General features: G+C 40.7%; 1 protein-coding gene across 3 annotated transcripts in view; it reads right to left on the bottom strand.

Annotated features, from left to right (window-relative positions):
* SLC4A1 (solute carrier family 4 member 1 (Diego blood group)) overlaps nucleotides 1-12,438 on the bottom strand; it is a 50,476-nt gene that overhangs the window by 9,345 nt on the left and 28,693 nt on the right. For all 3 annotated transcript variants that reach the window (XM_073683279.1, XM_073683280.1, XM_073683281.1), the window contains 5 exons: nucleotides 10,134-10,337; nucleotides 6,629-6,777; nucleotides 6,290-6,484; nucleotides 5,307-5,474; nucleotides 72-161 (listed from right to left, as the gene is read on the bottom strand). In XM_073683279.1, the coding sequence (XP_073539380.1) occupies nucleotides 72-161; nucleotides 5,307-5,474; nucleotides 6,290-6,484; nucleotides 6,629-6,777; nucleotides 10,134-10,337 (806 nt within the window). The remainder of the gene's footprint in view (nucleotides 1-71; nucleotides 162-5,306; nucleotides 5,475-6,289; nucleotides 6,485-6,628; nucleotides 6,778-10,133; nucleotides 10,338-12,438) is intronic.

The following is a 12,438-nucleotide window of genomic DNA, read 5'->3' on the forward strand; positions in this document are numbered from 1 at the left end:
TATGTAATTAGTGTATATGAAGAAGAGGATAGCTACTGTACAATCTGCTATATTTGTAGGAATATACTGACCTTTGTGTACGTATCCTCAATAAAAAAGTCGGCCGAAACCATAATAAGGATTGCAATAGGAACGCCAAAATCTCCAATTATACGACGGAGCTGGAAAGCAAATATTGAAGGTTAAGGGTGGAATGTATTTACCACAATATCTAACTTGGTCTTGCCATCATGGCACGTTAGTATAAAAAAAGCCTCTTTTGTCCAAGTGGCCCAGTCAGTATCCATTGAGGTTTAATTTTTCTATAATTTTTTATTACATGGTTAAGGTGCATTATTTTATTAACTGATGTTGTGTAGCCCAACACCACTAGTGTTATCTTACATGAAGGGCTTATGACACGTACAGTAGAGGGAACTTTAGAATCATAGTGAAGCTTATAGAACTGGAAATCATAACTCAATGAGGAATGTGAGACATTTCCACCAGAAAAGCCACTTTAGCTATTTGAAAATTGTGACGACACAGCGTCACCCTGGCCTGGGTTGGTGGTGAATTATTCTTAATTATGCCAGACGTATTGTTCCTATATTCAGTAGATCATTGAACATGAGCAATTATTTCATAAGAGCCTGTACATTGACTCTTTTTGTACGATAATTTGTGGTATGCCTGCTGATTATGTATGGTGTCAGCCCCTGTGGTGTACTAGTCTACACAACTTAGGACAAAAATGCAGGTTAATTAAACAATCGAACAATGAGGGATTACCTCCTCCCACCTTCCCCCAATCCTGTGGGAGAAGATAATGAATGGGAGCTGTGGGTATAAGGTCTCTCGCTAGCTCTCCAGAGAGACTATGAGAAAAGCCCAAGGAACCATGGCTGGAATACAGATCTGCTCCACTGCTCACTACTGAACCTCCGAAGATGTTTGGAGAACCCAGGCTGGGACACAAGTCACCTGGCCACATTCCTCACTGTGCTCGGTCAGCCTCTTAAACTTGCTGCTACCTCCTCTCTGTGGGTGCCTGCCAAAAGCGGAGTGCGACCGATTGGGGCATTCAGGGCCAACTACCCCAAAGTCACAGAGGTTCTAATCCTCAGTGAGCCAGCAGAAGGGTGAAATTCTGTCATTTGCATTATCTTGTATACTTGCTGGGACTGTACTATATGTTGTTGCTGGCTGGCGGTGGATGCACGCACTATGATCATGGTATCCGTCGTCTGGAGGAACATGGACTGACTACAGACTATACTGGCGGAAGATACAAAAGTTATGGGCCAACCAAAAGTTGGGAGACAGTTTAACTACCGGCCCCGGGTTTGGCTCTTGTAGATTGGTGACATTGTATTTTGGCCATCTACCCAGAATTGCTGTAAGACCATGGATGTAAAGAATTAAAAATAGTTGCATCTTTAACCTGCCTAGGTCATTATTACAAACCGCAACCTCAGATCCTCACAAAAACCAAGAAAGAAAATCTGTTGAAGAGGGAACCTGTCAAGTCGGATTATGCCATTAACCTGCAGATATAGGGTTCATTTGCAGGTTAAATAGCATTAGGAAAGTGCCCAGCAGCCGTACTGAAAGAGTGGCTCTCGGGAGAAATTTAACGTTATTCCTCCCAGGAGCTGCTGGCTGTTAGTCAGAGGTGTGCCGGCACAGATACAGTCACCATTTACAGCACTGTGAGAAGCGTCTGTAAGCACACCATGGGACTTTGACTGACAACTTACTCTGCACATACACGTTGTAGAGCCGGCTGTAAGTCAGATGCCAGGGCATGCTTACAGCCCCTGACAGAGTGCTGTGAATGGCGACTGTAGCTGTGTCGGCACTTCTGTATGACTGAAAGCCAGCAGCTCATGGGAAGAACAACGTCCATTTTCTCCTTGGTGCCGCACTTTTGATATACTGGCCAGGCACTTTCCCGATGCTAGTAACCTGAAAATTAACCCTATATCTGCAAGTTAATAGCGTTAGTACAGCCTATCTATGGCTACACCACCCTTTTATCATACAAAAGAGTTACATAGGTTGAAAAAAAGACAAAGGTTCAGAAAGTTCAACCTTTTTCATCCAATCATCAATCATTCAACCATCCAATTTTTTATTTATTTTTATTTTTTAAATCCTGATATAGCCCTTCCTTCCTTACAGATGTCTGAGTGGAGGTACTAGACAAAGCTTTCACTGAACAAGAGATGGGAGCAGCCATTAAATCATGCCCTATACCAGATGGATTTAACAGATTTTAGAAGATGTTTGCACCTCAGTTATTACCATTTTAGCAAAAGTGTTCAATAATATCTCAGAAGACTCCCTTTTGCTCCCCAATCACTTGAGGCTCACATAACGGTTATATGAAAGCCTAGAAAAGAACCAAATACCTACCTTAATGTTTGTCCCATATCATTAAATAATGTAGACGTCAAAATATTCTCTAAAATTATTGCAACATGGCTCTCCGACTGCCTACCCTCAATTGTTAACAAAGCCAACCTGATCATTGCTAAGGGTAGAGAAGCTCATGAGAATACAAATAAAACGATGTTAATCTCACATGCAAAAAACATGGGATCCCAATGTGCCTTGCTTCTCTCGAGGCAGAAAAAGCATTCAACAGAGTGCATTGGACTTTCTGGCAGAGTAACCTACGACAAATTGAGTTGGGCCCTTTCTTGCCATCTAAAAGTCTATCCTTATACACTGACCCTAAAGCGGGAGTTAGAAGGCAGTATGCCCTATCTGACACATTTTATATTAAAAATCGGACGAGTCAAGGGTGTCCCTTATCACCTCTCCTGTACACATTGGTGATGGAACATTTAGCGGTAGCATTAAGTAAAAATCCAGATATTAGCAGAGTTACTATAGGCTCACATCACTATAAACTAGCTCTATACACAGATGACCTGTTGCTATATGTGTCAAACCCAATGATCTAATTTCCCTCTATAATAAAGGAATTCAAAGAATTCGGCCATGTAAGCAATTGTAAAGTCAACTACTCTAAAATAGAATTCATGAACATAACTTTTAATGCTGAACTGACAACTAATTTCTAACCTGGGTACATAATTTCCAGGGAACTGATGATCGGCATAGGTATTATATCCTAATCCTTGAACAAACTCTTCATACAACCAAACAAGGAGAAGGATTTCAAGTTATAATTCATTAAATTTTGAATGATCAAAATGGACATTTTGCCAAAACTTCTCTTTATATTCTAGAGTTCCTGTCTGTGTTCTCGTTCCTCAGACCTTTTCCTCCCATCTGAACAAGGCTATTAGTAAGTTTGCATGGGGAACGTTGAGGCCCAGGATAAAATATTGTGTCGTCCCAAAAATAAAGGGGGTACTAGTCTGCCGGATCTATAAAAATACTAACTGAGATTCTTATGAGAGCAGTAGACTGGTTCAGATCTGTGGAACATAAGCAACGGGCGAAACTGGAATGGGACCTCTCTCCCTGGACGCTCACATCTCTACCTTGGATTGACATAATACATGTACAAACTAAACAAATTACCAACTACTCCCTTGTCTCTTAGTCTCCTTTTCTATAGTTCAACTACAACAACAACACTGCTCACGGACACTTCCTACTTGAACTTGTCCCTATCTAACTACAGGAAGCAGTCACTTGCTCTAAGCCTCTCCCACTGTGGGCTAGTCCCAAACATTAACACTACCCTTACCCTAATGTCGCTATCCAACTACAGTCACTATCTAATCCTACCCATCTTATGCTTTAAGTCCTAAAGTATGTCTTACCCTATGCATTACCTTTACACTATACATATTACACAATATATATTAAAGATGCATGACACTATACACACACACACACGCTATTGGTGTCTTCAGGGGGATGAACGCCACAGTCCAGTCCACACCCCTTACATATATACAAAGCAACACAAAAACACCTGCTATGACACTATACCCTTTACTGGGGCTTGGCAGAATGAATTGGGTAGTCAAATTTCAGAGGAGGAAAGGCAAAAAGCATTCACACTCTCCCACAAATTATCTATCACTTGCCATGTTCATGAGAAAAACCTGAGATTCTATCGAAATGGTACTGTTGTCCCACTATGCAACATAGGATCTCCCCCTGTGTCGGACTTGTGCTTGCAGTGTTGCCGGGTCTATGTTGCATATATGATGGGAATTCCCATTGGTTTGTGAGTTATGGAATTCAATATTCTCACTGGTAGCAGAGTCACACCTTCCCCCCCAAATAGGCCTACTTTCCATTACTCTGGATTCAATCTCAAAAGGTAAGGAAAGATATCCCTAGGCACTTTCTAACAGCTGTTAAATAAATCAATTATTCCACGTCACTGGAAATCCACAAAAACTCCCACTTTGGGTGAATGGGTGGAATAGGTTAACAATATTTTGAAAATGGAAAACATGATAATCACCTCAAAGCTTTTCATTGCCTATGGACATGTTGGATATTATTCAGCGAGGGGAATGACCTGGCAATCTGGTTGTCAGAAAATAATACTTAAAATAGAATGTCGTGGTAGATGTAATCTCCTCTGAAGTGCTGGTTTTAATAAGTCATTTTTTTTTTCCTTTTGTCCCCCCCCACCTCATTTTCCTTCCCATTCTCGACCTTTCTGCCCCCCCCTTTCTTCTTTACATTCCTTACACAATTATTTGGTTCATGTAAGAGCTAATATTAATTTCTCATCAAGCCAATTATACTTCCATTCCAATGTTTAAACAATAAAATATTAATAACCTGTAAAAAAATTATAATAATATATTATAATTTATATATACACACACACACACACACAGTACAGACCAAAAGTTTGGACACACCTTCTCATTTAAAGATTTTTCTGTATTTTCATGACTATGAAAATTGTACATTCACACTGAAGGCATCAAAACTATGAATTGGAAATGCCAAGAGTGTGCAAAGCAGTCATCAAAGCAAAAGGTGGCTACTTTGAAGAACCTAGAATATAAGACATATTTTCAGCTGTTTCACACTTTTTTGTTAAGTATATAATTCCACATGTGTTAATTCATAGTTTTGATGCCTTCAGTGTGAATGTACAATTTTCATAGTCATGAAAATACAGAAAAATCTTTAAAATCAGAAGGTGTGTCCAAACTTTTGGTCTTTATTAAATATATACGGTATATATATATATATATATATATATATCTTTGAGACTTTTATGCTTTCCACCGATTTACTTTACAAGATATAGCACACAATGATTTAGAAATTACATTCTAGAGCATGTTATAATTGTATAGCAACAACTTTACCTTTCCAGGAAAGAAGCTGCTGTTTTTGAATTGACGCAAGAAGTAAGCGATGAAGAAAGCTCCGGACATCAGCACCAGCGACAGCAGAGCTGTGTTTGGCTGAGGTAATTCTTCATTCTGAACAGTTGATTCATTGTAATGGGCCATGAGAGGATGTGCTATGAAAATCTGGAAAAAAAAATAAAAAATTTGGAATTATCAATGCAAAATATATTCTTAAAAAGGGGTTGTCACCAGGGCTGTGGAGTGGGAGTCTGTGTCCATTTTGGTGGAGTCGGTATAAAATGGACCGACTCCGGCAATATATAATAAATTGGGTACAGTAGTTCAATGCAGTTTGTGGGGAATATTTTTTCATAAGAATTTGAGAAAGTTAAGAAATGTCCTATAAATGTCTGTCCTATTCCTGATCTAAGGGTCTAGACTTTTAGCTGAGATGAATCTGTGCTACAGTAAATTTATCACTTAAACATGAACCATGTATGAGGGAGTCGGAGTTGGTGTCATGGAAATTGAGGAGTCGGAGGATTCGCTTACCGACTCCACAGCCCTGGTTGTCACTATCAACTAGCCTATTAGAAAAAGGAAATCTCCCATCTATTAATTGGGGTTTAAAAAAAAAAATATTAAAATAAATATATATATATATATATATTTTATCTCCCTCTCTCTGGAGGACTCACTCTGCCCTTTGGACATTAGAGGGAACTTAGACTGACTGAAGAATATAACCTAGTACACATTGATCAGCATTATAGAATGAAAAGTGGAGAAGCTTTCTGCTAAAGCAAGCTGCCTCCCAGTCAACAGTCATGACTTCTTAATTTGTATTGGGCATAGAGATCAAAGTTCCCAATCTAATTAGGATTTGGGGCTTTGTCAATCATCATGGTAACCTCTAATTCTTTCAAATCAATGAAACTAAGTTTCTTGGGTCTGAAATAGTACAGAACCAGTTTAATTCTATAAACTTTTAAACTCACCTTTGCCAAATTGGAAAATGTCTCATAGATAAAGATAAGCGAGATAAAAAAGGCAAAGATCTCCTGTGTGTATCGGGATATGAAGCGGACCAGGAAACTGCCTTCAATGGCCACCATTATGATGACAAGGAGGATCAACCAGAATCCGATCCACACACGTGCCACAATGTATTCAATCTCTTGGGTTTTACAGAACTGAAAAACAAGATAGTATAGTTTTCTTTTTAAAGGATCAAATACAAGTGTATTTGGCAGGTGACATGACGTTGGTACATTCTAGGTTGTATATTTTCCCCCAAAAAATATATATATATCTCAAAGATGTAAATGATAAGTTACCTTATAAAAAGATTCTTCAAACACCAGAAGAGGTCCAGAGAACCCAAGAATGAGCAGAGGCTGAGCTCCCAAGAGACAGAAGACAATGCCTTGGATGGCGGTGGAGACCATCAGTTCGGGAACCCCCATCCAGTTATCGGTCTTCTGAGCTAAGGCACCAGTAAAATGTAGGTTACCATATGTTTTCTGTTTGAAATATACAAGCCTATTCTACTAGGCTGCAGAGACACTAAAGTGCCTGACATATTCCCTTTACTAGAGCTTTGTAGAGTCGCCAAATTAAACACATTAACTTTTCATCACTAAGAAAGTCAACTTTAAAAAGGAGCCTTCAATGTCCCCACACACTATTAACCTGCAATTATGGAGGTTAATCAGAAGGTTAATAGAGCTCTAAAGCCGTGCAGCACTGAAAGCCTGGCTAGCAAGAGTAAATTTATTCCTCCCGGCAGCTTCCGGCTTTCAGTCATAGAGATCCCGGCACTGACTGACAGCCGGCTCAGCAGCGGATCAGTGACTAAAGCCATTCCGGGTGCGTCTGACTGAAAGCCAGAGGCTGCTGGGAGGAATAAAATTGATTTCCTTTTGGCAGCCGCACAGCTTTAGAAAGCCATTAACTAACATATGTGCAGGATTTTAGCGTTTGTGAACAACATTCATCCCATTGTATATGCAGTTGCATCTTCATTTAGGTAAAATAAATCAAAGTTGATTTTCTCAGTAAAATTAATTTGGATCAAGGAAGATAAGTGTAATCTTGAATTATACCACCTTAGCCAGCATTGTAATTAGTTTGATCCACCTAAGCTCACGATTTAGGTCTCTTTGGTTACAATAGGAAGTGTGTAATACTCTATGGCTGTTCATCTATCCTGCAGTGCCTCCAGAGGAGAAATAGAGTTTACAGCTAATTGCTGGAGTTTCCACCAGCAGGGCCCCTTGTAATCATCTTATTGCTGGGAAACACTTTCAATTAATAGGGCATATGCATGTGGTGCACAACCCCTTAAAGGGAAATCTGTCATTAGGACTTTGGCACCTAGTTTGAGAGCAGCATAATGTGAAGACAGAGACCATGACTCCAGTGATGTGTCAGTTACTAGGCTACTTGCTGTAGTTTTGATTAAATCACTGTTTTAATCAGCAGAAGACTAGTAATCAGTGGTGGAGTTATACAGAGATCAGCATTCAGAGAACTGGTATATGCAGCAGATACAAATAGGGATTTCATCAAAACTGCAGTAAGCTGCCCCTACATTTTACGGTTCTCAGATGGGATAGAAAGAACCTAGTGACATTCTTTTTAGCCAGTTCATGACTTTGGACGTATCCATATGTCCAGGATAGCAAGTACTTTCAGATCTTGGATGTATGGATACGTCATGACGATTTTGCTTGCACAGTAGCTGTGGAAAAGTGTTATGGTTCCTTGTCCCCCAAAAGAAATCCAGTGAATTCTGTGCTCCCAAATCCAAATGCCCACTTCCCTTCTGAGCCCCACTAAACCGCAGTTAGCGTCCACATGTTTGGCATTTCTGTAGCGATGAGAGCCCGCCTAATTTACGGGTGTGCACCTCCAGTAGCACGAGCTTGGCACAACGTACGGGCACTACAGTAGCAGCTTTGCAATTTTCACTTGGCAACATCTACTGCTGCTTGTTTCTGGAAAACACCCATGGAGTCAAAATCATGACTACACTTGTAGACAAATTCCCAAAAGGTATAATTTCCAAAATGGGGTCACTTGATGGGGGGGGGGTGGGGGAATTCTGCTTTTATAGCACTTAGGGGCTCAGTATATTGAGTCAGCATACTATTCTAGGAAAATTCACGCTCCAAGAGGCAAATAGCGCTCCATCCCTCCCGAGTCTCGCTGTATGCCAAGCAGTACTGTACCGCCACATATGGGGTTCAGCAGAAATTGTGGGACAAATTTTGGTGCCATTTTTACCCATGTGAAAATGTAAAATCTGGGGCTAAAACTAAATTTTTGTGGTAAAAATGTACTTTCTCTTTCTTCACTGCCCAATTAGTATAAAATTCTTTGACACACCTGTGGTGTCAATATGATCACTGCTCCCTTAGATGAATTCATTGAGAGGTATAGTTTGTAAAATGAGGTCACCTGTTCTGGCACCTCAGGGGCTCTGCCGTGGGTCATGGCACCCACAAACCATAACCATAAAATCTGCACCAAATTAGAAGGGAAGGAGCGTAATGAGTTTTGCACTGTGCCTCAAAATTAGTTCCGGATTACATGCAGGGTATTGGCAACTCCGGAGAAATTGCACCACAAACTGAGAAGTCCATTTTTTCCCCATTAGCCCTTATAGAAATTAAAAATTTGGGGTTAAAACATTCTAGCAGTAAAAATGTAAATATTCTTTCTGCACCGCCCAATGGTATGAATTTATGTGAGGCATATGTGGTGTCCACATACTCACTGCACCACTAGACAAATTCATTGAGAGGTGCAGTTTGTAAAATGATGTCACTTATGAGGGGTGGTGGGGGAATTCTGTTGTTCTAGCACCTCAGGGGCTCTAACAATGTGACATGGCACCCTCATGTAAAGGGCATAAAAATTAAAAGTTTGAAAACTGCAAAATTTTTCAAATTTCCGATTTTTTCACAAATAAAAGCTAGTCATATTGAAATTTTTTTTTACCACCATCATGAAATACACGATGTCACGAAAAAACAATCCTCAGAATCAGTGGGATCCGTTGAAGCGTTCCAGAGATATTACCTAGTGATTGAAGCTGGTCAGAATTGTGAAATTTGGCCTGTTCAAGAAGGTGAAAACAGGCTGGGGGGAGTGGGTGTGAAGGAGTTAATGAGTTTTCTTCTGTAAAGACTTTAGACTCCTTTGACATAGTACTCATGACCTTTACATATGTTAGTGGCCACTTTTCACTAAAAAAGTTACACTATGTTGCATTACTTCTTTCATTTTCAGGACCCTCTCCATTATATGTAGCTTGTAGCCAAGATCTTAGACTTTTTCTTGTATGAGTGTCTCCCAGAAATATAGGCTGGATGGGAGGTCTGTGTGACCAGAATGTTGCGGTCTTCACTAGATGCATCTGTCCAGCTTCATTCCTGGGAGGATTTCCCCTTCTATAGCGGATATTGGATTATGTGCTTTCAGCAGTATCTGCAACCCGAGTTGTCCTTACTTAATAACTTGATGTATTCCCTGTCCTCACAGTGATCTACTACAAGTCACCCCTCTACCTTGCTGGTTATATCTCTAAGACTAACAGAAGGGAGGGAGAGCTGTCAAATCTATCAGAGATCTGTGCTTAGCTTTGTGACAGATTTTGAAGCAAAATGGTAAGAAAATGTTATGGATTCATGAATATTGTTTAGAGAGTTGTAAAATCTTGCTTTTAGGAATCAAATGGACAATGATTAAAATCAGTGCAGAGGTCTACATAGCTTTTAGTCAGGAACTTCACTTTATAATCATAAGTATTTTCCAGTGTTGGTAGGTACTACTAACCCATCAGACCACCAAATGTAATAGCCGGAGAGAGGGCAGCAAAGTAGATGAAGATGACAGCGGCCAAGCACTGTGGGTTAAGAGCATCTCGGATGTCGCTGAGATACTTCGGGTAGCGCCGTTTGATGTCACGTACAAGGCCCCCAAATGGCTTTCCAGTTCTTTTTAAAGGATCTTCAGGTGGTTCTGCTGTAAGTTTTTCATCTATGGAATACATAGAGTGATAGATTAATAGCAGACAACTAAATTAGTGACCATTGTTTTAACTTTTATTTCATAAATCAATGGTAGATAAAAGGATAAGCAACTTTGTAATATATCTGATCAGAGAAATCTGCTTCTTTCGCCTCCTGAATTGGTCTTTTCCTCTAAATTTATGGGTAAAATCTGTATTTATTGAAGACAGATTTTCCAATTACAGAAATTGGAGATGACAGTTGGTGCTTTTAAGATTCCATGGAAAGAGGGAGGAGCTAGAGGCAGGCATTCTGATGCAAGGTCTCCTGAAATGACAGTTAAAGCTTTCCATAGAACTTTATGAGCACAAACGGTTATCTCTCTCAGTAATAGGGAAATCTGTACCACTGGAGACAGACTTTACCTGTGAATTGAGAATTTGAAAACAAATGATCAGTCAAGGAGGAGAAAGAAGCACATTTCCCTATTAAAATGTTTTACACAGTTTCTTATTTTCAGGTGTCCTATTGATTTTTTTTTAAAGAAAAGTTAAAATGATGGCTTTGTTATGTTCTGCTACCAAAGCTAAGGAAAGAGAGGAGATCTGTCCCTACTATAGGACTCAGCTGAATCCCTACGATGTAACAGGGAATCTGATCCTGCGATCAGACCTGCTAAAGTCCTAATCTAGTCTGTACGGAGACCTATAGATGTGGGGAGGGAATCCCTACAAGTACTAAGGACTGGGAGGAATATGGGACACCTCCTAACAGAAATAGTAGCAGACAGACGAACAAACAAAATAGATAGAACATAGAGGTCCGTAGACCAAGCAAACTAACAGAGCTAGATACAGAGCACAGGCTAGCTAGAAAGTAGATATACAATGAAGTCCAGCAAAGCCAGAAGGGCGGAGCAGGATTAAATAGGCCAACAAGGTCATGTGACCAGCAAAGGAAAAAAAACCTAACAGCAAGGTTCTAACAGTACCCCCCCTTCTAAGAGGATCCTCCGGATCCCCTAGGGCCAGGCTTATCAGGAAATCTCCTGTGAAACGCTCTGATAAGTCTGGACGCGGAAACATCATCTGACCTCACCCAAGAGTTATCCTCGGGTCCGAAACCTTTCCAGGCCACAAGATACTGCAAACTACCTCTATACCGTCTAGAGTCAAGGATGCGAGAAATTTCATATTCCCCGTCCTCCACCACCGGAGGAACAGAGGCAGAGGCGTCACCATCCGACACAACAGCTTTTTTTAACAGAGAGACATGAAAGACCGGATTAATTCTCCAGGAGGTAGGAACTTCCAACCTAACAGCAGATTGGTTGACAACCTGAAGCACCTTAAAGGGCCCTACAAACTTGGGACCCAATTTCTTAGAAGGAATCCTCAACCGCAGATTCCTAGAGGACAACCAAACCATGTCACCAACAGCGAACAAAACCTCCTGTCGTTTCCTATCAAAGTAGTCTTTCGATTTTCTGTTGGCCTCCTGAAGATTACCACGCACATCCGTCCAAACTCTTTCCAAATCACCGAAAAAATTCTCCTCCTCAGGCACGGCAGATCCCAACTTGGAGAACGACCCAAACGACGGATGTCTCCCAGAACAACAAAAAAAAGGCGAACAACCAGCAGAAGAAGATGTATGATTGTTCAGAGCAAATTCGGCAAGTGGCAGAAACTCAGACCACCCCTCTTGATTGTCTGCCACAAAACAACGCAAGAACTGCTCAACATCCTGGTTTTTCCTTTCTGTCTGGCCATTAGATTCAGGATGATATCCGGACGAAAACGACAAATGAATTCCCAACCTGTCACAAAAGGCACGCCAAAAACGAGCCACGAACTGAGGACCCCTATCAGAAACAATGTCAGTAGGAACGCCATGAAGTCTGACAATTTCCTTGACAAAGGCCTTAGCGAGAGTTTTAGCGCAGGGCAGTTTGACGAAGGGAACCAAGTGACACATCTTGCTAAAACGGTCCACGACCACCCAGATGACAGTAAAACCCTCAGAGGGGGGAAGGTCAGTTATAAAGTCCATAGCCAAATGTGTCCAAGGAGCACTGGGGACCTCCAAAGGACAAAGTAACCCCGCAGCAGGAGTATGTGAGGACTTAG

This window comes from Phyllobates terribilis, unplaced genomic scaffold, assembly GCF_046119375.1.
Source record: "Phyllobates terribilis strain yellow unplaced genomic scaffold, ASM4611937v1 Scaffold_5__5_contigs__length_657084704, whole genome shotgun sequence".
Taxonomy (NCBI): Eukaryota; Metazoa; Chordata; class Amphibia; order Anura; family Dendrobatidae; genus Phyllobates; species Phyllobates terribilis.